Source organism: Sycon ciliatum, chromosome 3 (assembly GCF_964019385.1).
Source record: "Sycon ciliatum chromosome 3, ocSycCili1.1, whole genome shotgun sequence".
Taxonomy (NCBI): Eukaryota; Metazoa; Porifera; class Calcarea; order Leucosolenida; family Sycettidae; genus Sycon; species Sycon ciliatum.
The window spans coordinates 41,181,482-41,207,650 of record NC_088645.1 but is presented as its reverse complement, the minus strand read 5'-3'; the positions used below and the strand labels follow the sequence as shown (position 1 = coordinate 41,207,650).

The 26,169-nt window shown below is 49.9% G+C and overlaps 2 protein-coding genes across 2 annotated transcripts; one reads left to right on the top strand and one right to left on the bottom strand.

Annotated features, from left to right (window-relative positions):
• The first annotated feature begins 17 nt into the window (after positions 1–17).
• LOC135812233 (filaggrin-2-like) lies at positions 18–5,002 on the top strand. The gene is made up of 2 exons (XM_065325574.1): positions 18–185; positions 956–5,002. Exon 2 carries the CDS (start codon positions 1,180–1,182, stop codon positions 4,609–4,611), a length of 3,432 nt encoding a protein of 1,143 aa, XP_065181646.1. The 5' UTR covers positions 18–185; positions 956–1,179; the 3' UTR covers positions 4,612–5,002.
• A 426-nt stretch (positions 5,003–5,428) lies between these two features.
• Positions 5,429–20,599, bottom strand: LOC135812232 (15-hydroxyprostaglandin dehydrogenase [NAD(+)]-like). Its single transcript, XM_065325573.1, has 7 exons — positions 20,114–20,599; positions 18,139–18,262; positions 15,234–15,358; positions 14,572–14,668; positions 12,785–12,861; positions 12,068–12,195; positions 5,429–6,656 (listed from the first exon to the last, which is right to left on the bottom strand). The coding sequence occupies exons 1-7, from the start codon at positions 20,225–20,227 to the stop codon at positions 6,527–6,529; spliced, it is 795 nt and encodes a 264-aa protein (XP_065181645.1). The 5' UTR covers positions 20,228–20,599; the 3' UTR covers positions 5,429–6,526.
• Positions 20,600–26,169: the final 5,570 nt, after the last annotated feature.

Here is a 26,169-nt window from a genome sequence, read left to right as displayed (position 1 = left end):
TCTTTCAAGTCTTTGTCGACACCCGAACTCATCATTCATCGATTGTCTTGCCACATTGTAAAGTAGAGTAGAGCTACTTTTGTCTTTACATTGTATTTATTGCGTTGATAGCTCTGTTCCTTAATTTGAGCTCACTCTGCTGCTGTTGGAGTAGGCGACAGCAGCCACAACAACTAAAAATTCAGGTGAGAAAATACTTCGAATGAGGCAATTCTCACTCATTGAAACTTTCTCGTCACAACTTGAGGACTATCTAACATTTCCACTTCAAAAGGAGAAAAAATTGTCACACCTGCGTCTGTTACCAACTGTGAATATATTCCCCGGCGACCATCTGAAGGCTTTCTTTCTTCCATCATTCATGCAAAGTCTTTTGTTTGTTTGAGAATGCTAGTAAGATGTGATGTGAGCAGAGTTGCGAAAAGACATAATTCCTGCAAAGATTTAAACTCCTCATCTTGCCTGATGTTACCTAGTACATGTATTCAATCGTTCACTCTTTGAAGTTCGAAGCCTGCCTGTTGTGCACGTGCATGGCGTGGCGTGGCGATATGAACACCTTTCGAAGCCTGCTTGTTGTGCACGTGCATGGCGTGGCGATGTGAATTATCCTATAGCCAGTCAAATAATTATTTCCTTTGGTAGCCCTGGAGAGCTCAGCTGTGGGGGTATGCTGCACTGTGCAATGCACTGAACACTTAGCGGAGTTCCGCTACTCCGTCCAGTTGCATTGCAGGCGCATGCTTGGGGTGGTGGCGGATTGAAGAAATGGCGTTGTAGAAATCCCCGAACACTTGTACATGCATAGTGTATGACCAGCTGTGTCCGTGCAGATCAGTGAGGGGTGCCTGTGTGTGTGTGTGTGTGTGTGTGTGTGTGTGTGTGTGTGTGTGTGTGTGTGCGTGTGTATATGTGTGTGTGGTGTGTGTATGTGTGTTTGATTGTTTGCATTCAGGCAGTACACCAGATATCCTGTACCATAGCTGACACCTACTGAATGCAATGAGCTGTGGTGATCATGTGACGGTCATGTGACCTGTTCACCATCAATCACCGGTATCAGTACAGGCTATCAACTGGCTTGACCGTGTGCACATACGCAGACACGTGGACACGCGCACGTGTGTGCATGCGTAGACCTGACGTGGCCAAGCCGGTCGCTAGCAATACTTCACAGGCATGCAGTCCTCCTATGGTTGGCAGCAGGCTGGCAACGTGCCACAGCAGGCACAGGAATCACAGCAGGCACAGTACAGCAGCCATACAGTGGATTACAGTGGTGCACAGCAGTATGGCGTAGCACAGGGCTATGGCGCACCACAGCAACAACAGCAGCAACAACAGCAGCAGCAGCAACAACCGGAAGCTGCACCGTGGAACTCGGCCTGGGGTCAGTCGTGGCCAGCACAGCATTCTGGTGCTACTGCTGCTAGCTATCAGCAATATCCTCAAGCAACCACAACCACCGGTAGTGCTGCTGGTGGAGCGTCGCACTACAATCAAGACGCCGGCGCCAGCTGGCACAACGGTGTCCATGGCGCCGCCCCACATGCCCAGCAGGGCTCTGGTGGTCACGGCAATGCGGCAAACCCGATGACTCACCCAGCGACGTACCAATCAACAACAGCAGCAGCAGCAGGAGCCGATCAGCGGTCGTCGACGACATCTGCTGGCTATCCGCAATCTTACGCTGGGAATAGCTACGAACACCATCAGCATCATCAGCAGCAGCAGCAGCAGTCGTGGTCTCAGCCCGCTGCTACTCAACCCTACGCCGGTTCAGCATCTGCTACTGCTGGCAGCTTTGCTTCTAGTGATACCAGTAAAAGTTCTGAGCAGCATACACACGCTGCGTACCAGCACTCTTCCGCGGAAGCGTACCCGCCGTCAGCAGGTCCGCGGGACTCTGCCTATCGGCCGCCGCCAGCAGCAGAACAGCAGCAGCAGTGGTCACAGCCACCGACACAACAACAGCAGCAGCAACGTGGAGATGGCTATAGTGGACATGACGGCCAGCAGACATCCACTGGAACTGCCGCTGCTGCTGCGGTTGATCAAGATAACAGCGGTGGTGTGAGTGCATGGCGGGGCAAATCAAGATGGCCCAGTGATGCTGCTGCTGTTGATCATGATAACAACAGCGGTAGTACGAGTGCATGGCGGAGCAAATCCAGATGGTCCAGTGATGCTGCTGCTGCCCCATCAGCGCAGTCATCCGCTGCACACTCCGCAGCACCGTCATCTCAGTATTCCTATAATCAACCGGCTCATCATCACCAGCACCACCCGGCCAGTGGTTCAACAGGCTATCCTTCAGCTGCACCTTCTGCTGGTGGTGGTGGTAATTGGGCACGATCAGAGTTGGATACACGTGAACAGCAGCGTGCTCCAGCATCGTCGTCGTCGCAGCAGTACAGCCGAGGCAGCGGTGCGTCACGCTGGCATGCAGTAGACGGTGATACCAGTCACACAGCGCAACCGCCTCCGTCTTCCACCCGTACCACCAGCGGTGCAGCACCATCGTCTGCGTCGGCGGTAGATAACAGCGGTGGTCATACAGCAGAGTACCGTAACCATGGTGACGACGGTTACGCACACCGCACGCACGGCCAGCCATCCTCCGTGGCGACATCGCTGGACAGCAGCCACCGCTCTCAGCTATCCAGTGTACGATCGTCGCCAGCGTCAGCAGCCTATGATTACGAGTATGGCCACCAGCTACAGCAGCGTGACGTAACAGCATCGGCACGCACCGATCCCGGCCATCACGCATCGCCGCATCGACCACCACCGCCGGCTGCATCAGACCCGCCATCCGCGTCATCATCAACGCCGTGGCAACCAGTAATCCGTACCGAAGACTACCACCACAAAACACCAGCAGGTCCAGCAGCAGCAGCAGCAGCATCGCACTCACATGCAGCCAGTTCGCGGCCGCTGCCACCTGCTCATGATAGCGCGGAGGCACCACGAAGCCTTATGTCTGTGGAGGCGCGCGCACCTAGCCGCTATGATCGTCATGACGACACCAGGTATGCGGCCGTCGGCAGTGACCATGGTTACCGGGAACGGGAACGGCGCTCACCGCCGCCGCGTCGCTATGATGATTATCGCCGTGACGACTACGAGCGGTATCATCGCCACGACGACCGATCCCGTCACCCTGGCGGTGGGGGCTATTCAGGGTCCTCTGTGGACAGACCACCGCCACGTGATCATCGTGGTGGACACTGGGGGCCAACAACCGACGGTGGGCATCGTTACGATGGCCATCCGCATTCGCAGCCTCGCCATCCACCACCACCACCATCAGCCGGTGGACCATCATCACATGGTCACCACCACCATCATCACCATGGTGATGTTGATGCTCGCGGAGGTGGTGGTGCGGCGGATGGTTCTACCAAACCTCCCGTTGCTGTTCCCGCCCCACCTCCCGCCGAGACTGTACTCATCGAGAGTCTACTGGACGGTGAGGAGGCACGGTCCGCTCGGCCGGCTAACATCGTTGTCATCCTGCGCGGTCTGCCCGGCTCGGGCAAGACACACGCGGCCAAGAAGCTGCGGGATCGCGAGGTGGCCAACGGAGGTGAGGCGCCACGTATCCTATCGCTTGACGACTACTTCATGACGGAGACGGAGGTGACGGAGAAGGATCCGGACACCGGCCGACGCGTCAAGGTCAAGCGCGAAGAGTACGACTACGACGAGGCGGCGGAACCGGCGTGCCGTGCGTCCATGCTGAAAGCGTTTAGCCGCACCCTGGACGACGGCCTCTTCAAGATGATCCTGCTCGACTGCGTCAATCAAAAGGTGGCGCACTTTGAGCAGTTCTGGCTGGCAGCTAAGCTGAAAGGTTTTGAAGTGTACATCGCCGACCTGGAGGAGCCGGTGGAGCTGTGTGCCGATCGCAACGTTCATCAGCGCACACTCGACGACATTCGGGCACTGCACGACGCCTGGGAATCCACGCCGGCCAATTTCAAGCGCCTGGACGTTAGCGGCCTGTACCGTGAAGCTATAGCCGAGGTGGAGATGGCTGATGACACTGACAACGATGATGACGTGTCCGCCACACAAACAACAACAGATAATGTTAGCAATGAGAAATCTATACCGGCCAATGATGACGATGATAGTGATGGCTCGGAGCAGACGGCAGCCGCTACTATCAAACAAGGTCATGGTGATGAAGACGACGATGATGGCGACGACGACAATGGATCATCTGCGGCAGCGCTGCATCCGGTGCGAAGTCGTTGGGAGTCGTCGTCTGGTGGTGGCGGTGGCGGCGGAGATCGGCTTGACCGTCTCGACGGTCTCAGATCGAGTGGCGATGCGTCGTCGTCGTCAGCTGCACAATCCATCGCTGATTGGACGGGTTTGACTGACAGAGCTAGTAGTAATGCAGAAGACGGGGCAGAGGCTACTGACGGCGGTGACGTTGTCATCCGCAAGAAGAATTCGCGAGGGTATCGTATCCGCTGGGCGGACCTTGAAGAAGAGAAAGAGCGGGCACGCAAGCGTAACATTGGCTACCATCCCGGAGCCAGCTGGAAAGACCTGGTGCCAAGCGAGGACGTTGAGAAATACTTAGCTGGTGATTCGTAGCTTTCGTCTGTGTGTGTGTGTGTGTGTGTGTGTGTGCGCGTGTGTGTGTGTGCCAGTGTCTCTATGTTTGTACATGTTTCTATACAAAATCTCTCGCTTGCCCGCGCTCTCCCATCTACAAATGTCCCCCGGGCCGCTGGGCACATCCTGTGTATGTAGTGCTAATGCGCCGGCTGTTGTGCTGGTGCTTTGTTTTCTCTTTCGCCAAGACTACTCATTCTGTTAACATTCTGTTTGGTTGACAATCTCTCTCTACATGAACAGCATTGCTTCTCACATTTACACATTTCACTAAAGTTCTGAGCGCGTCCTGTTCATATTTCCGGTTTACCTAGAGTTGACCTAGAGTTGACCTAGAGTAGAGAGTAGAGTTGGCTGATTGCACACAGTACTCATGAGGTGCTAGATTATTTATGTTTGCTCGCAGCAGCAGCAACAAAATTAATGATGACAGCTCTGTGAACCACTACATACTACTTGTAGAGGCCCCCCTCCATCCCCTACTCCAGGAATTTGCGTTTGCATGGCACTGACTGTGTGCTTGACAGTTTGTTCTGGAGTCGTCCAAACTGAGATTGTAGAGGGATGTGGAATGAGGAAAGGAGTGAAGTACATTATGTTACTTGTATAGAACCAGGCCCGATAGTGGATCTTGCATACCCGATGCATCACTGCACTGCAAGCGATATCGCATGCACGTGTACGTGTACACAAGACTACATGTACCGGCAAGAGTAAAATAAGTTCCCATGGATATACTCTTGATGCCGGTACATGAGGTGTGCGACCACATCCCCATGCTCACATTGGCATCCAGTTTACACGGGTCGACAGGCTCATCCAATCTTTACAATGCCCCGATAAAAGCCAGGGGAGAAAATAGAAATCTGAATCTGGAATTAAAATATGCTAAAAATAAATGAAGTACATGTACAAAAGAGGATAAGAACGCTAGATACGATCAAAAGTCAAAATTAAACATAAACAGGGAAAAGTGTGCGGACTCCGAGGCCAGGGAACTCTCTTCTGTCAAGTCCCCAGAACGGGCAGGGCACAGTACGGTGTGTGTGTGTGTGTGTGGCGGAGGTGCAGAGAATGGTGCAAACAGGGAAACAGTGCAAGATATAAAAGAGTCCAAATTTCTCTAAAAAAAACCTTTAAAATTGAGACATTGTACTAGTAGACGAGTATGAGTTACTCGTACAAGTTCAGTGTGCCATACACGTCCACAAGTAGAAAACTCTATCCTAAAATAACTACTATAATAATATATGTAGTAAGGCTTCAGCGCAGACATAACAAGACAGACTGCCATAAGTGGAACACGTGTACGCGTGTGTTTGGTATGTCACTGTGGTTCATGCCTGCACACCAGGTATGTGCTTGACATTGCACAGCTACTAACCCTAACCTCCAACATACCGTCCTGCACTATCACACCGTCCTGCACTATCACACCGTGTCCTGCATAATCACACCGTGTCCTGCATAATCACACCGTGTCCTGCATTATCACACAGGGTCACAACCAGGGAGTAGTACAATACCGGTATTGTACTACTCCCTGGTCACAAGCATGAACTTACAGTGCAGCACAGAGGCAGCAAACAAACCATGATAGACAGAAACAAACCATGACAGACAAATACCCCGTTGTGGTGGAATAGACCATTGGGCCTATCACCTGGGACAACAGAAAACTGGGGTATGGTACCAAAATCAATGTGAGTCTGGCACAATACCCCGGGGTGAAAAAGCCCAGGACATAAATAAAAAAGATGCAAATGCCCCAGGTCCGGGCAATAACCTCCGGGTCAATAAACCCGGGAAGGGGCGCAATAGCAGTTCCAGAAGTACGACAACGAGCAAAACATCAGAAGGAACGGTGTACCGTTGTGAGTATCCACTGTGTGCCTCACAACTTGGCCTTGGGAACACGGTACTTCTGGTAATCAATTCCCTTCTGGACGGTGACACGCATCACTTGGCCGGAGTCGGGACGTTCGTCCAGCAGCTGAATAAAACCCTCGGCGATACGTTCCGGCCTGCAGATGGAGAGGACAGACGGACAGACGGACAGACGGAAATGCACATACTCGAACATGTCTAAAGCACAGTCATACACATTCTAGGGAGTCGTCGCCAAAGTTTCTTATCGTCCATGAAACAAACATCGTTCTTTGGGGGGGGGGGGGGGGGGGGACGGTACACATGCACATGCACACATGCACGGTATTTTACGACTGCATGATGATGATGATGATGATTTTTTTTTTTTTTTTTTTGATGATGATGATGATCATGATGCCCCAGCTCTCTCTTGTGGTGTGGATGGTGCAAGTCTACAGTCGCGGCCTCCGGTTGTTCATTCTGTCTCTCGGGATTTGGCGCCTCCTCTCACCGTGGCAAGTGCTTTTGATGCCTCTGTTATTAGCAGCCAGGAGGGTGATGGCGGCTCTAGTGAGAATGCCTCCGGCTCTAGTGAGAATGCCTCCGGCTCTAGTGAGAATGGCGAGGAGGGTGATGAGTGCTCCCCACACCTTGCCACGGTTAATCGAAGTGCCACCCTACCCTCTGGTCCTGGAGAGGATACCCGGCTCCTGGCTGATCTCGGTGGCAGCCAGCCAAGCAGTGTGCTTGACAGCTCCGAGGATTATGGAATGAATACGGAGCACCGCGCTGGTGGCGGCCAGGTGGATGTGGAATCAACCGCTCAGGCACGGTTGAGGCCTATCCCCAGCCCAGCGGATGCCGGTAGTGGAGTTGCGAGCGTAGCCAGTGATCCGTTTTCCGCGAGAATCATTGATGCCTACGAGGTCGTGGTAGGCTGGAGACGCAATCTGTTCATTATACCCCATGGATCCGCTGGTGCAGCCTTTGTTGACGAGCTCGCATCTTTGATCCTTGGGTTTGCGGATGACTCCGGTAAAAGAGATGTCGCATGGAGAGCTGTGTGCGTTACTTGTCACCTTCTCTTGCAAAAACCACACAAATCCAAGATCATGAAAAACCATAGTGAGCATCTTCGCAGACGTCTCGTGCTGTGGAGAGATTGCGACATTCCACAGTTACTGAGCGAGTGCCTTTGTATCCAGGCGCACTTGCCGGCGTCGGGCGGAGGCTCTCCCAGGCCCGCCTCACAGGAGAAGAGTGACGTGGTGTTCGCTAATCTCGTTTTCAATGGAAAGATTTCTTCTGCTGTTCGCTACCTGGCGCCAAACGCTTCTGGTGGAGTCCTTTCCATGAACGACATTGTGGATGATACCACGGGAGAGACGGTCCGTGACGCCCTGTTGAAGAAACATCCGCCATCTGTTACACCGCCTGCCTCGGCTCTCTTGCCGGGTGATCCCGAGATTGTCAACCAGGTCATCTTTCAACAAATAACCCCTGAGCTAATAAAGAAAATCGGCCGAGGCATGCAGGGTTCCTCTGGACCGTCTGGCCTGGACGCTGAGGCGTGGTGCCGAATGCTGACGTGCTATGACGCCTCGTCAAGGCGTTTGTGTTCATCCCTTGCTGCCGCGGGGAGGTGCATATGTACCGAGCGCCTTGCCGGTTGCGCGATGATTGGATTTACATCCGCTCGCTTAATACCCCTCGATAAGAAACCTGGCGTGCGCCCCATCGCTGTGGGCGAAGTGTACCGGCGTATCATTGGTCGTGCCGTGATGTCAGTAGTGGAAAGTGATGTGCTGAGTGTAACAGCTCCTGTCCAACTCTGTGTGGGCGTTCCATCTGCCTGCGAAGCCGCCGTACACACAATGTCCCGTCTGTTCGCTGGCCCGGGGGTTGAGGGTGTCTTGCTTGTGGACGCCTCCAATGCATTTAATGCATTGAATAGGCAGGCTGCGCTACACAACATTCCGCGTCTCTGCCCCCCGCTTGCAACGGTGTTTCGTAACACGTATGGATCAGTTTCCCGCCTGTTTGTGTCTGGTGGAGGTGAAATCGAATCGCGTGAAGGCACGGCTCAGGGCGACCCACTGGCTATGGCAGCCTATGCTGTGGCGATCATGCCACTGGTCAGGCGCCTGGCTGCGACATGCCCCAGTGTTGTCCAATCTTGGTTCGCGGATGATGACTCGGGTGCAGGTCTTCTGGCTCGCCTTCGGAATTACTGGGATGAACTCCGGGCCATTGGCCCTGGTTATGGTTACTACCCGAACGCGTCCGAAACTGTTCTGATCACAAAGCCAGAGCATTTGGATAGGGCCAGAGAAATCTTCTTCGACAGTGGCATCCAGATTACCGCCGCTGGCGGCCGATTCCTCGGGGGCGCCCTAGGGTCAGAAGATTTCTGCCGCTCTTATATGGGGCAGTTGGCAGATAGATGGGCTGGTGACCTGCGCACCTTGTGTGAGATCGCCCAGACTCAACCTCATGCGGCGTATACCGTCTTCTCCAAGGCCCTGTCATCACGGTGGACTTACCACTTGCGCTCAATGCCGTTCTCGACAGGCGTTTTGGAGGCCTTGGATGATATCCTCAGTGACCATTTCCTGCCGGCTTTGCTGGGTCATGGAATTGTGCGGGCCAGCCACCAACGTCGGCTAATGGCTTTGCCTGTCCGGCATGGGGGCCTCGCCGCGGCTGGGGAACATCAGGCCTTTGTCAGTGCCACTGATCCTCTGGTTCAGCTTTGCGCTATCATCGCCTTCGCCTGACTGTGCTGGTGCGTCACTGCCTCCGCCTGCGGGACCGCCTCTGCGTGATATTAACCAACCACCTATGGGACCACCCCCGCATCATTGTGCTAATATGTCACCGCCTTTGCCTGCCTGTGCTGATGCGTCGCTGCCTCGGCCTCCGCGGCCGCCTCCGCCTGACTGTGCTGGTGCGTCGCTGCCTCCACCTGTGGGACGGCCCCTACCTGGCTTAGACCAACCACCGGTGCGACTGCCTTCGCCTGACCGTGCTGCCGTGTCACTGCCTCCGCATGCGGAACCGCCTCTGCCTGACTGTGCTCGTGCGTCGCTGCCTCCGCCTGGTCTAGACCAGCCACATGTGCGACCGCCTCCGCCTGATTATGCTGGCGCGTTGTCGCCTCCACCTGCGGGTCCGCCTCCGCCTGATCTTGACCAACTACCTGATGCCGGATCGTTCTCTGCGCTGCGTGCGGAGCCTGTTGCCGTGGGATTGGGCGTCGAAGAGCCTGGCGAGACTAATCCTAGTGGTCCGTGTGGTGTCGCTGAGGCTGTTGCTGCGGTGCGTGCTGGGCTGCGCCGGGTGAGAGCACAGCGGGACCAGATTTCGCGTGGTGTGCAGGCAGAGATTGGCCCTGGACTGTCTCCGTGCCAGCGGCTACTGTTAGAAACAGCGGGTGAGAAAGGCACCTCCAGCTGGCTGACCGCCCAACCGTCATACAATCAGCCAGTAACCATACTCAATAAATCTGATTTCCGGGATGCTCTCTGCTTCCGATACGGTTTGGAGCTGGATGGCCTCCCTGAGACTTGTGTTTGTGGAGCAACTCTAACCAATGAGCATGCAATGGCTTGTCCTACTGGCGGCTACACCATCGCACGCCATAATGATGTTCGCGATTTGCTGGCGGCTGTACTGTCGGAGGTATTGCCTGACGTGGAGGTGGAGCCGGTGCTAGCGCCATTTGCTGGGGAGGATCTTCCCCATCGTACAGCCAACAGGAAATCCGAAGCTCGCCTCGATGTGAGGGCGCGGGGTTTCTGGTCCAGGCAGCAGGAGGCTTTTTTTGATGTTCGGGTGACTCACCCAAAGCCAAACCTGCTGTCGCGTCCAGAAGTCCAGCGCCATCTCCAAAAGCATGAAGGCATGAAAAAGCGGGAATACGAAGCGCGTGTTGTGAATATAGACCGAGGCACGTTCACCCCGTTGGTTTTCGCCACGAATGGCATGTGTGGCCGGGAGGCAGACCGCTTTCTCAAGTGTCTTGCAGCCCAGTATGTCGATAAACACAGTGACTTGGCCTACTCGCTGGTTATGGGTCGATTGCGGTGCCTGCTCTCGTTCACTTTACTCCGTTGGGCAGTGACCTGTTTTCGTGGCTGCCGTAGCTCCTACCAGAAAAAGTCAGTCAAGAATTTCAGGAGTTATTGTTTGATGGGTCGTTAGATAGAGGCCGGTGTTTGTGAGACTGCAATCATTTAATGTTTCTTCCTTAGTGGTGTAGGTAGATTCTGTTTTGTAAGCATAGTAGGACTACTTTTGTTTTGTAAGTCAATCTCATTCTCCACGCTTTGCTGTCATTTGGTTATGTTTTAAAGTAGTTTTTATGACCTGATGTTTGTTTTTTATATTTGTAGTTCTATTGTTGACATCTTTTGTCTTTTCTTTGGGTTAAAAGGTTAACTTCATCCTCGTTTTCTTATTGCCTTGTATTGGAATTTGCCCATAAAAGTGGCTACGGTGTGATAATGCATTTTTATCTTTCGTGTTTTAACATTATTTTCAGAAAATTGCTCTTACAATACCTTGCGTTTTATATTCATAATATTGTTGCCCGTAAAAGCGGCTTGGTCATATGATGATGATGATGATGATGATGATGATGATGATGATGATGATGATGATGATGATGATGATGATGACGTTTTGCCTCTTGAGGTGGGCCATTACGTGTTTTCGTGGTTGCCGAGGGTCTTATAACAGACGGCGGGTGAATTCCTTTGTGGCCCAGTGTCGTTTGGCCGCATAGTGAATTTTTATGCTATGCCTCTCAACAATATCACTATGGATAACATCACATTTTTTAAATAACTATTTGGTAAAGTAACATCATCTGTCATTCAATATCTATCTGGTGAAATAATCAGCATTTGAATATCTATTTGGTACTAATCATTCAACTGTTAAATGTCATATTTTACCTGAATATCTATCACGATTTTTGCACATAATCTCGGTTATCACCGTTTCAAGCCCGTACAAGAGGCCGTTTCCAATGATGATGATGATGATGATGATGATGATGATGATGATGATGATGATGATGATGATGATGATGATGATGACATACGTGAATACTACAGTACTATGTGGTCAAGTGATGCGTGTGGGTTGTGCATACCGGTCATTACGTTCCTCTGCGTGGGTTGTATCAACTTGTAAGCGCTACTGACACGCATGCAGGCCTGAAATGTATTGTACTCGTATATGTACTTGTACGCTTGGTATGCATGTACATGCAGGACTGACTGACACACACACTACTATACTATTCTACAGGCTGGCTTGCTGTCGTCATGTTGCCGTATTCGATTTCAGTTTGGTTGTCCTCATGAATAATAGACAGTGCTGCCCAATGAGATCCAGTCACGTCACTCAAGTACGCACCGGGCGTAGCGCAGCCTTAGACACCTGCGAACGCTGGGCTGCGAAATGGCGCAAACTTGAGGGACACGACTGGATTTCATTGATCAGCACTAGACTATAAGATGGTGAACACGACAAGAGTATTTAACGAGCAGCAACTTACGTCAGTACTCCACGGGCTTGCACGATATCAGAGAATGCTTCATTTTCCATTCCAGACTTGAGCATGTCTGTCTGGACGAATCCTGGACAGATGGCGTAGACGCTCACGCCGTACTGAGCCGGCCAAAACTATGCACAGACAGCAGTGTAGAACAGTCGCCGCCGACCATACACACACACACACACACACACACACACACACATACACACACACACATACACACACACATACACACACACATACACACACACACACACGTACATACATGTACACACACACGTGTACAACGCACAACAGCACCATGTTCTGCATCTGTTGGTAGCGCGCGGTGTGTGCTGCAAGCCAGAGCAATGTAGTAGTAATTTGGCTAATAACGACTGCGGATATAACGACAATCCGTGAATAACGACATAATTTTCATGCCCAGAGCAAAGTCCCTTCCAACTGTGACACATATAATGAGACTTCGGGTATAACGACACTTCGCGAGTAAGGACACTTTTCTGATGCCCCGCCGAGTGTCGTTATAAGCGAAGTTGACTGTACGTACAAACGAAGGATAGCGTGTGTGCAATACGAATATCTGCCATGATCATGCTGGGGATTTGCATACCCGCAGTGAGTTTCTGTCAGAGAATGCATTGTAAATACATACACAAGCACGTATGGACACACACACACACACACACACACACACACACACACACACACCCGTACCTCCGTTGCACGTGTAAAGCCAATGACTCCATGCTTCGATGCAGAGTACGTTGGACTAAACGGCATAGCTTGAAGACCTGCGGAAAGGTTAAACGGAAATACCAGCGACGACAACAATCACATTAAGAACACACACGAACACACACATACACACACGAACACAGCTCCAGTTGGGTGTCCCCTATGCCACATCCCAACACCTGAGTGCACGGTATGCACACTCGCCGGTGCGCATCTCGTGCATGCATTCTAATAATAATAATAATAATAATAATAATGACAGTTCGCATTTCACTCATTGCATGAGGTCAACGCATCTGTTAACAATTTCGAGCCAAGCAGCTCTATCAGAAGCAGATTGCACAGCATCCAGAAGCGACAGATTAATGCATTGTAAGTCTTTCTTGACAACGTCGATCCATCTCAGACGTGGCCGTCCTCGGGGTCGTCGTATGTCTGTTGTGTTGATCGACATTAGGAGGGCTTGGAAAGAGGACGATTCTTCGCCTTCCCTCACTACATGGCCGAACCACAGCAGTCTCCGTTGCCTGCAGACTTGGGATAGTGGGGTCTGCTCGGTTCTGGCATACAGCGCTGTGTTCGAGATTCGTTGTGGGTACGTGATACCAATGATGGTACGTAGTTTCTTCCGGTGCCATACATTGACGACGTCGGTTAATGTTTGCGATAAGGTCCAAAGCGCACAATTATACAGCAAGACAGGCAATATCAGGCAGGAAAACATACACAGCCTGGAATTCATTCTAAACTTTATACAAAATCAAGTACAGTTGGAAAGTGGCAGCATGCGCCCGGCAACACCTCCCACTGGAAATACACAAATTTTCGGCACTGCAAAAATTACACCATTTCATGATTTTCTCAGCGTTTTAATTGCGGCGTTTCAGATCGGTGCCGAATATAGCCGGAAAAATAAATTGCTGACGAATTACTGTATATTTACAGAATACAAATTGTCACTTCCAGGGCGTTGAACGCTTGCGCGCTGCCCAAGCCCCGACTTCCTAAGTGCTAAACATGAACTTCTGGTTGGACTATACCTACAGGAACTATGCATGTGCCTACACACATTGTAATGGACCACTAGTAATGGACAGAGAGAGAATGTGTGTGCGAAATTGTGTGTGTGTGTGTGTGTGACCAGCCGCCGGCCCCTGCTCCTCTTGTTGTTCCGGGTGTAACTTGCACAACCTGTCAGCGTTCGTTTAAATCGGCTGCGGGTCTCAAGCGTCACCGTTGTGGAACCTGTCCAAAGCGCCCCACCATGGCTGAACGCCAGCAATTCAAGTTTCACTGCCATGTTTGCCACAACCGACGGTTCCGGAGGCGGCAAGATCCGGATCGCCACTTGGAGCATTGCCTTCCTCCCCCCTAATCTCTCTGACAGTACCTCCCATCTGGGAGCGGCGTGGCCAATTCTGGCAGCTGTCAATAGTAGTAGTAGTAGTAGTGTGTGTGTGTGTGTGTGTGTGTGTGTGTGTGTGTGTGTGTGTGTGTGTGTGTGTGTGTGTGTGTGTGTGTGTGTGTGTGTGTGTGTGTGTGTGTGTGTGTGTGTGTGTGTGCCTTGCAAGCTGTTGAATGGTGCAATCCCAGCACAAATTGCTATGGCTTCTGCTGTAGCATCGCTATCATCGCCTCCAGCAATGGGCGTTAGAGAATGGTCAAATGGTGTGTATGTGTGTGTGTGTGTGTGTCTGCATGCGTGTGTGCATGCAGAAGTGTGTGTGCGTGCATGTACATGTACGAGAGAGTGCACACAAACTCACCACCCATGGAGGCAATGTTGACCACAACACCACCACTGCCACCCTTCTCTGAGCTCATGTAGTACTTCGCCAAATATGTAGAGTCGATCAGCGCGGTCTGAAAACACCATAGCAACACCATAGCAACAACCCAGGAAAATGGACTGCGTACAAATACACACACACACACACACACACACACACGTGCACGAATACCAGGGTGCACACAAGCAGACACAACTACCAGAGTGCACATACACATACATGTGTTGCGGATACGCCACTAACCACTGACCACTAACCACTGACCACTGACCACTGACCACTGACCACTGACCACTAACCACTGTGGTCTACTGTTGGCTCACGACATTCCTAGCCCTTTGAGGACCGAGGACGAGTTAACTCGTCCAAACAATGTACGCTGTTTTCCCGAGGACGAGTATACTCGTCCTGGCAGTGCATACACTTGCACGCGTCAGCGTGTGCCCTGGCGGGAATACGTGGAATCAGTAGTGGCCCTGAAAAGGCTAGAAAAGGCAGTCGGCGAGGAGCATTGCTTACATTACCCGCATGCTGAGTCGTTCGAAAGTGCCTTCACACCCACAAACCACATGCGTTTGTGAGAGATGAGTAGGAGCAAGGGGCTGGGAAGTGAACGAGGAGGGGATTCCCCCTCTTACCAGATTAATGGCGACAGTCTTGCGCCACCAGTCCGGGGCAGAGTTCTCCACTTCATAGCCGACACCAGCGTTGTTTACGACCACATCCAGGCGAGAGAACTTACGCAGTGTCAAGCGGTACATTTCTACGAGAGAACAAGGGAGAGAGAGAGGGAGAGAGAGAGAGAGAGAGAGAGAGAGAGAGAGAGAGAGAGAGAGAGAGAGAGAGAGAGAGAGGAGGCAGTCAGGATAAATTGAGATTAGGTAGGAGAGAATGCAGTAAGAATGTCTGACGTCTCCGATCAAAGGACAAGACATGCACACGCACATGACCATTTGACGCCCATCGCCGGAGACGATTATAGCGATGCAACAGCAGAAGCCATAGGAACTTGTGCTGGGATTGCACCATTCGACAGCTTGCAAGGCTGAAGAATTGATGCTCACTATTCAGCCTGGTCTACACCACGCAGCTACGAAGTGGCTTTTTTGGCCAGTGAATCACACGCACATACACACACGTACACACACGTATAGAGGACTTTCCATTACATCACCTTTTTGGCGCCTTCCCGGTGTCCACCCAAAGATCACCCATAAGACAAGTCCGTGTCCTACGGTAAAATGTGCTTGGGTGGCAAAAAGAGAATCAAATGTGTTGTTCGGTGTACGGTTCAAATGATGTTGCAGGCCGGCCGTCGCAGTGGTGAAGCACTTTTGCTTTTCTTTGATGTGGTGAATAGTTTCGGTAAGTCGCGAGGATTACTAGCCGCAGTTACTCTACTGTTTATTCCAGCCTTGAAGAGGCGTTGCCGCGAGAAGATTGACAGAATCCGTGGGCCCAGCACATTGATCCATATTTACCCATATTTACCTATGGACGAAGACCTTTCAGCCAATCCCCCTGCGTTGGGTATCCAGGCCTCTCTAAATATTTAGTGAATGTCCCCAGCGCACATGCAAAGGACTCTCTAAAGTCTTACAATAGCCCTGATGGATACAAATGCATGTGTCTCATTGCTGGCTGGGTTGGCACATTATCGTGTCTTGCCCAATCGAATGAAGAAGCAACAACTGTCAACAAAATTCGCTTGCAAACGTCAGGCACTCGTGGAGTGTTTTTGCCGAACCTGTCCATCCTTGGGTAGCTGCTGAATTATCTGGAATTGTTTTTGGCGCACACTGCACTTGCATGGTGGGCCTGGGAGAAGCATGCTCCCATGTTGCTGCAGTGCAGTGTTGTTTTGACTGAATTTACGTTGGAGACTGAAATGTGATGTGTGCTGAATGTCAACACCTACACCACTGGGTCACTCACCAGTGGCTGGCACCGTCAATGAACACTACACGAAAATAGTGTACATGGATTTTACTTCAGCTGGGCAGAAATTGGAGCACCGTGCCCATAACCTACAAGTAGTCTCACTTCTCTCCTCTCCTCTCTCTCTCTCTCTCTCTCTCTCTCTCTCTCTCTCTCTCTCTCTCTCTCTCTCTCTCTCTCTCTCTCTCTATCTCTCTCTCTCTCTCTCTCTCTCTCTCTCTCTCTCTCTCTCTCTCTCTCTCTCTCTCTCTCTCTCTTGCTTTGCATGCCTGTCAGTGTATCCATGTGTGTGTGTGTGTGTGTGCATGCGTGTGTGGGTTTTTCTTCCTTATCAGTACGAATATGACAATGTTGACATGTGGTGGCTGGTAGCACGAAAGCTGACAAAGTCAAACACAGCCATCATCATCATTGCTCCTATGTAGCCAAAAGCTGGTGTAGTGGCGAACTTAGTTGTCCTGATCTTAAAACACGCTGATGAATGCACATCCAATACAGCAATTGTTTTTTCCTGGTCGTCCCTCGACCTGGCATTCTCCATAAGCAGTTGCTGATTACCGGTAGAGTGTCCTCCATTACTGCCTTTGCAAGAGTTACAGAAGAAGTAAGATCAAGATGATCCTCACCACAAGAAGATCAAGAAGCTGAATACATGTACCTAATTGACCAGAAAGACAGAAGATGAGGTATACTAGTATTTGCCGCAGCAAATGAAGAACTGCACAGCGCAGCAACCAAGTGGAAAGCAGAAGAAGATTGCGCAAGTAGGTCGATCAGAGTATTTTATCCATGACAAAGGAAATACACATTGTGCAGAACATGAGGCATACACCATGACTCGCATGGAAGAGATGATGAGTTGCACCCAGGGCCAGTACTAGAATAGCTAGCACCACCAGTCATGTAGAGGTACGTGCATAATAGAGCTGGGTACATTAGTCATTACCATCAGCATCAGTACTATCAATCATCAAACTCCAGCTATACCTTGCACCCCAACAAACTAAGTAAGTTGATAGTGTTCGGAATCATCTTCGTGTTTCCGCCTTCACTGGTGCTGCTACAAATGAGCTGAACAATTTAGTTGGTTAGTTAGTTCGATACGTACTGGGGTGACAGGGGATGATCATGACTTTTCTCTTCGCCAACGAAGTGATGGAACAATATTCGTATACTTCGAAGTACTTGCATAAGGAGCGAAGTTCTCGAGTCGTGTGTCCGTCATCCACTGGTTCCGTCGTTCTCCATCGTTGGGAAAACGATAACAACTCAAAGACGATCCAGGTGTGGGAACATCCGATCGCGAGCAGCCCTTTGGTATTCTCAAACTACAGTATGCAAAATGGAACTGCTTTCGAAAAACACTATTTCCTTCCAGTGCAGTCTTCTTTTTTTGCCACCCAAGCTCCGTTTCAAGTCCCGTGATCGGTGGTGAACTCGATGATCTTTGGCCCGAATCCTCATAGGCCGCACGGTATGACTCATTGGAAAGTCCTCTATAGACACACATGCACATACACACACGTACACACACGTACACACACATACACACACGTACACACAGGTATAGACACACACACGCCTGTGCGTGCCCTCGTAACGTACCATCAAGCTGATCGTGGTCGGTGACGTCCACTTGTGTGAACGCTACGTTGGCCTTTCCAAATTTGCTCTGCAGTTCTGAACATGTGTCACTTCCCACAGTCGGCTGGAGATCTCCAATCATCACCTAAATAGTCACATGATAAGGGAGATAACAGTCACATGACCAGTCACATGACCAGTCACATGACCAGTCACATGACCAGTCACATGATCAGTCACATGACCAGTCACATGATAAGTCACATGATCAGTCACATGATAATATCATATACTGTAAACTGCCTAATATTCGCGACGGATTAATGTTCGCTATTTTCGCGAGAAGAGCGTAACGCAAATATTAACCACCGTGAAATCTAACTTCAACAGTGGGTGTATGTAAGTGGCCCCCAGTGCTTCGCGAACTTTTGCCATCGCAAACTTGCTGGTTCTAAGAAATCGCGAAAATTTAGTGACGCGAATATTGGGCGGTTTACAGTACTGTAATTTCACAAATTTTTAGTGTACTTTTATTTTCGGTACTTTCGGTGCGTCTGTTTCATACCTAAAATTTCAATACACCAAACTAACACTAACACACATAATCCAATAGGGAACTGCTTCTCTGTACAGAAAAGTTAGGTGCTTAGAAGCAGTTCCCTATTGGATTATGTGTGTTAGTGTTAGTTCGGTGTATTGAAATTTTAGGTATGAAACAGACGCACCGAAAGTACCCGAAATATAAGTACACTAAAAATTTGTGAAATTACAGTACACAGAAACAAATTGGGAACACTTTCCGTTTGTATTCCGTTAGCACCACCAAGAGGAGTAGATAACCCAAAAAAAGATTGGGCCACTCCAGGTTCCTTCTTGCTACACGCTGAACAGTCCGTGACAGCGGCACGGCATTGTTCGTGTCGCCACAACGCCCTGCAACCGTCGTGAACCATGACACCAACAAAATTTGACTTGATGGTGGCCCATCAGAGAATGGAAGCACATAGCACACTTTGTCGGAGGACACAGAGACACAGAGAATGACTACAAATCTGTCTCCGGGGAAAATTGCGATTCCGCGGCCGCGTTTTTTTCCCGTGTTTTTTGCGATTTTTTAAAAGACCGCGTTTCCCGCGATTTTCCCGCGTTTTTTGAACTTTTTTGTTGCACTACACGTACACACAGTGCACTGTTCGGTCAGCAACGTCTCATCGTGGCGGCTTTTTACTCAAATATGACGAGTGCTTACACCAGAGACTTGTAACTGATTGATTTCACTACATACTCACTGAAAATTGCCGCACATCAATATTATTCACCGCATATTTACCGCAAATTCACCGCAAATTATGCCATATTACGCCGCGTTTTCCCCGCGTTTTTTTCCGATTTTTTCCGCAATTTTCCCCGGGGACAGACAAATGTACATGAACATACACCGGCAGAACGAGAAAGGGCAAGGCTACAGTCAACGTTGCGTATAACGACACTCGGCGGGGCATTAGAAAAGTGTCCCGATTCGCGAAGTGTCCTTATACCCGAAGTCTCGTTGTATGTATAACAGTTACAGAAAAAGCCATTATTCTAACGACGCGCCGCATATATATATAAATAATTATAACGATTTCCCAAAATTGACCAGTTTACGTGTACCAAAAGTAACGATTCTCACTCATTCTCAACGCTCAATAGGACAGTATATGTATCGATTTCTGTATAACGATTTCTATTTTAACGACAGATTTCTCCTCGTTAACTCGTTAGAGATAGCACTTCGTTATATATATAAAATTATATGGCCTTTATAGTAGATGGGACTTTGCTCTGGTTACGGAAGCGAATTGTCGTTATATCCGCAGTCGTTATTACTAATATCAGCGAAGTTGCCTGTAGTTTGCTACTGGCTATGCCGGCGATGTGTATGCTAGGAGAAACTTTATTGGTGGTTTTTGGTGTGCTGCTATGCTATGCACTGGGTGTGGATTTGTGACCGTACCTTGCCGCCTCGTTGCAGGAACGCCACAGAGAATGCCTTGCCAATGCCCTGCGCTCCACCGGTAATGATGGCTACCTTGCGACTCAGGTCCTGGCGGACGATTCCAGCCATCATGCTCGAATATAGGATCAGAATGTCAACTCCACAAATGTTCAGCAATGTACAATGCACTGCTCTTGTAGAGTCCTTGCGTCAATACGGAAATTTGTCTCTTCACCGCCGCCTGGAGTCAGTATGCAAAATGAATTATTGACTAGAACTAGCAGCTAAGAATCCAACGCAATGCCAATGGATGGCCATGCAGTTATTTTTCTACGGGTGGTGAAGATTTGAGGCTCAGCGGCACGCACACACAGTCACTCGGACTGGACTGTAGATCAAGAGATGTGGGTTTTTTTGACGGCCAACAGGCAACTAACTTTGATGATAATGAATACTAAACAGGAGACACAGGCACAGGTGACAGGGCTAGGGTACAAAATCAGGCTGCAGCACAAGCGCACAGAGAGGAATAGCTACTTGTACTTTCAAACCACACGCAAAATAAACATGAAACAGAGGATAACAAAATGTGGAGCTGAAAATTTGGCACGTGACGCGGTTGTGTGAGTCATTCAATGACTCATTTTGCCCATTTTTTCTTTCTTTTTCCCTTTTTTACCGCGGTATGTTCCAAAAATCATTAAAATCATTGTTTAGGGAGTAGTAAAATACTGGTACATCATGTATTATTTTACTACTCGGAGTACTCCCTCAGAAAGTCGGACCACCAAGCAGGGACTTGGTCCTCCACCCACGCATCGGCTGACTCAAAGCGGCATCATGCCATGGTGTTGGTGATCATACCAGGAGATTAAAAAAAGGAGCGAAGCGAAACAAACATCACTCTCCCGAGTCTGTCTCCAGTCTGTCTCTGATCTTCAATCTCACACTCAACTCTTTCTTCACGGTTGTTAGGGCACGCTTTCTTGTTATTGGGCAACCTGCAGAATCTGCGAAGCAAAATATACAACAACAACAACAACAACAACTCTCACTCTCCGACTCTCACTCTCACTCTGAGTCTCACTACGGTCTCACTCTCACCAGGCTCTTACTGTCTTAGTCTCACTCTCAGTCTCACCAGGCTCTTAGTCTCACTCTCAGTCTCACCAGGCTCTTAGTCTCACTCTCACTCTCACCAGGCTCTTAGTCTCACTCTCACTCTCACCAGGCTCTTAGTCTCACTCTCAGTCTCACCAGGCTCTTAGTCTCACTCTCAGTCTCACCAGGCTCTTAGTCTCACTCTCAGTCTCACCAGGCTCTTAGTCTCACTCTCAGTCTCACCAGGCTCTTAGTCTCACTCTCACTCTCACCAGGCTCTTAGTCTCACTCTCAGTCTCACCAGGCTCTTAGTCTCACTCTCACTCTCACCAGGCTCTTAGTCTCACTCTCACTCTCACCAGGCTCTTAGTCTCACTCTCAGTCTCACCAGGCTCTTAGTCTCACTCTCAGTCTCACCAGGCTCTTAGTCTCACTCTGAGTCTCACCAGGCTCGAGTCACTGTCACTGTTACTCTCACTGTTACTACGGTCTCACTCTCACTCTCACTGACTGTTGCCGCCAGTGTCATTGTTACCGTCTCACTCTCACCAGGCTCTTAGTCTCACTCTCACTCTCACTGTTACTCTCACTCTCAGCCACAATGACCCACACAGGCGCTAGGCGCAGGAATGAAGAAAATAGAAGAAAAAAGGCCCAACCGGTTAACCCGGCCTTGCCAGTTATTAGTTACGTGGACTTACTGGGGTCGCCATGGCAAATAATGAAACAATGCACAAACAATCATGAATGCACAATGATACATAACAAAATGGATACATGTGAAGCGAATGGCAGCATCACCATCACCATGATCACTGGCTGCCAGGACTCGAGCACTAGACAAACCCACTACTGCCTGGCACTAGGCTGCGGCTGGTACATACATGTACCGGTAGATGTACGGCGGGCATCGCGAAGGCAGGCAACGCTAGTGTACCATGGTGTACTGTTAGCAGACCGCAGCTCAGCCGACACCGGATCCACGCCATGACTGTTGAGTATGATTCGCCCGATCAAGTTCTCCGATGTCATGGAGGCAATACGCTTCAGTAGTGCAGACCGTGCGGCTGCCTTGCCAGCTCCACCCGTGGCGGAGAAGACCAAGGCCCGCGGAGGTTTGGGAACAAAGCTGCCGTGCTCGATCTCCTTCAATTCACCCTCCGCTCGTGGCGTCTTCGTTTTTCAAGTTTGTGACGTTGGTAGCAAGCCGAGAGAGGAGGAACGACTCTGATTTGAGGGAGCGAAAGGCCACAGCCTTGAGGCCGCGTTGAGGCTTGAATACAGTCCTGACCTGAGTGACACCGAGTCCGAGTAACGGGGACCGTGGCCGCGCTGTGAAGACGTGTCCGATTCTGATTCACCCCGATACAACTAGTGCACTGCGGATATGAGTAAACCGCTGGATGATGAGTGTGGACAAGGGCGAGTATTGCAGGGTTGTACTCGTGGACATGAGCACTATAGTACAGTGGTTCTCCAGCTATCTCCAGGGTCGACGACAACAGGTGAAAATTGGAAATAACAGAGGAGACGAGACACATTGTACACGAGGCGTTCCGCAAGGGTCGGTGCTAGGGCCTCTGTTATTCTCTTTGTACGTGCGACATGCCCCTGGAGTACTTCGCCACGCAGAGTCCCAACAGTATGCTGACGATATCGCCTTTTATATTACACTGTAAGTGGAGCACTTCAGCACAAGCTGACAAGTGAGTTGAACAGACTAAATACGTACCTTGGAAGCATTGGTCTCATCTTGAATGCCCAGAAAACGAAGTTCATGGTGCTTCGGAAGAAGGCTCTGCCTCTTCCGCCGGATCTTACCATTGCATGGTGGTGTCGATATTCGACCTTCTGCCACAGCGCGTTATCTTGGCCTTATTATTGACCAACACCTCACCTTTGAGGATCAAGTCATCCATGTATGTACATCTGTTTATAAGAAGATAGGAGCATTCCGCCACTGCCGCCGTACAGTAGATCACACAACTAAGCGAATATTTTATTTATCTCTCATCCAATCCACTATTGAATACGCCAGCAACTCGTATGCTCACTGTCTGACACCACCTTTATACTCTCGCCTTGTTACTTTAAGTCATATCAGCATGAAAACGGTTTTTGGTCTCCCTCGCCGTACCCCGACTGTCTTTGTTTTGCGGCACGCTAAGTTATACTCCCTCGAATCTCGTCTCAACTTGAGGCTTTTTATTTTTGTTTTCCGCTGTATTCATAAGCTTACAAGTCCTCTTCTTTCCTCAATGTTCACCCTCCATTCGGCTGCTACTTGGAGAGACGCACTAAGAGGGCAATCATTCTCTTCACTTTCTTTGCCCGCTGCTACCACTAGATATGGCATGTTCTGTATTTCTTTCCTTGGCGCTGATAGGTGGATTTCTCTGCCTGTCTCGTGTCGTCAGGTTGAGCATCTATCCGTTTCTGTTCCGCTCTGTAAAGAGCACTTAGGGTTCCCTGTAACAAGACGGCAACGTCTGTAGGGCCTTCCCTATCAAAATAATAAATTCTACTACTACATGTACTACTACTACTACTACTACTACTACTACTACTACTACTACTACTACTACTACTACTACTACTACTACTACTACTACTACTACTACTACTACTACTACTACTACTACTACTACTACTACTACTACTACTACTACTACTACTACTACTACTACTACTACTACTACTACTACTACTACTACTACTACTACTACTACTACTACTACTACTACTACTACTACTACTACTACTACTACTACTACTACTACTACTACTACTACTACTACTACTACTACTACTACTACTACTACTACTACTACTACTACTACTACTACTACTACTACTACTACTACTACTACTACTACTACTACTACTACTACTACTACTACTACTACTACTACTACTACTACTACTACTACTACTACTACTACTACTACTACTACTACTACTACTACTACTACTACTACTACTACTACTACTACTACTACTACTACTACTACTACTACTACTACTACTACTACTACTACTACTACTACTACTACTACTACTACTACTACTACTACTACTACTACTACTGAGAACGTTGACTTTATTTGATAACAAACTGGGTGCCGGAATGAAGAATTCAAAAAACGGAAGCAAAGAAAGCAATGGTGACAAATCCAATCAAGTATATCGTAGATAGGAAAATCAAATCAAATAAATCGGAAAATCCAATAAGAAAATAAAATAAAAGAATCAAGTCAACTATCGAATACCAAAACAAAGAGTAAACCCGCATCCGCAAACACAATCAAAGCAGCACCGTTTACCCAACTCATCCAACAACCCAGACAAGAGAAAACCAGATAAGGTACACAAAGAAAACGGGCAAGTCAACCATCAAATCATGACCAACATATAATAGCAAAATTGCTACAACAAAAATACAGACAATATCATGAAACAGTTAGGTCAGGCATGCTAAACAGCCAGGTGGGCGCGGGCCCTACACTCCACCACAAAACCGCCATGACCAGCACCCATGAGCCTTCGGCGGTACGAGTGCCGTGACCCCCGCAGACAAGTTATTTGCCAGCGAATCAGGCACACACTGATCCGGGCACGAAGCTGGCGCATGATCAGTGAGTAGGGGAGATCACGGTTCCTCTCACTGATTTGAGCTGCTAACGACTTCAGGAATATTGACGCCTCCGGCGCACACTGCCCATTGGTGGCGAAAACCAACGGCGTGAACGAACCGCGGTCGACGTTGTTGATCCGGCTCGAGTACTGGCGCTTCTTCTGCCTCTCGTTGTCAGACAACTGGCTCGCTACTCCCGAACGCGACAGCAAAGACGGCCTTGGGTGGGTAACCCGAACATCAAAGAAGGCGTTTTGCTGTCGCGTCCAGAAACCGCGAGCCCGTATGTCTGCACGAGCGGCATCAGCTCTAATACCTGAGACCGTCTCACCATCGAGAGGCAGCAGAACAGGCTCCAACTCGACATCATACGCCACCTCGGACATGGCACTAGCCAGCAGGTCCCGAACCTCGTTGTGACGTTGCGTTGGGTACCCGCCACAGGGGCATGTCATAGCGTGGTGGCTTGTCATGTCTTTGCCACACACGCATGATGCTGGCAAACCTTCCAAGGGAAGGCCATATCGTAGGCCCACAGCATCACGGAAATCCGTCCTGCTGAAAACGGTCCCAGGCATTGTAGTCGCAGGTGGAGTCGTCAACCAACTTGAGACGCCATCTTCACCTGCGACCTCTACCAGTAGCCGTTGCGTGGGCGGGAGGCCGGATCGGATCTCCTCTGCCAAGTTCCGCTGCTGAACACGGCGCGCCGCCCGAGCACCTGCAGCCAATGTCCTGCATGCTGTTACCACAGACGACACCTCATGCGTGGAGGTGCCACCGACTACCAACTCCACCATGGGTGCAATGGCGTCTCGGCACAAGGTGCGCTCAGCAGCCGCCCGTGACACATTGCTACGGACCGCAAGACCACCAAGCTTTGCTGGAAGGGAAAGCAGTGCTCGCAAACCTCCCTCAACCGGCACAGAATGGCCCGTGAATGCAGGCAGCAGCTGATCATTTAGGACGCGATCCAGGGGTGCGTAGAGTGCCCCGTCAGCATTAGCAACGCGCTGCAAGTATGACCACCGAGACTGAATGGCAGAGATGAATAAGTGGTAAGCCGCGTGGGGCTGGGTCTCTGCAACACTCGCCAGCCTCTTGGTTAAAGCACACCAGTCACCCACACGGCTTCCCACTACTACCCCCCTACTTCCCACTACTACTACTACTACTACTACTACTACTACTACTACTACTACTACTACTACTACTACTACTACTACTACAAGTACTACTACTACTACTACTCGAGTTTGGATTTTTTCTTCAATCATCTTTCCGATCACATTATCATGGATTTTCAATAAAGTTCTTTGACTACTACTACTAGTACTAC

Bases quoted from the DNA above. Each gene is read 5' to 3' on its own strand.
- LOC135812232 (XM_065325573.1), bottom strand. From the start codon at position 20,227: ATGATGGCTGGAATCGTCCGCCAGGACCTGAGTCGCAAGGTAGCCATC. The intron at 18,263-20,113 runs GTACGGTCACAA...GTGACTATTTAG, and splicing joins TCCTGCAACGAGGCGGCAAG to GTGATGATTGGAGATCTCCA. The intron at 14,669-15,233 runs GTAAGAGGGGGA...TGGTGTTTTCAG, and splicing joins AGACTGTCGCCATTAATCTG to ACCGCGCTGATCGACTCTAC.
- LOC135812233 (XM_065325574.1), top strand. From the start codon at position 1,180: ATGCAGTCCTCCTATGGTTGGCAGCAGGCTGGCAACGTGCCACAGCAG.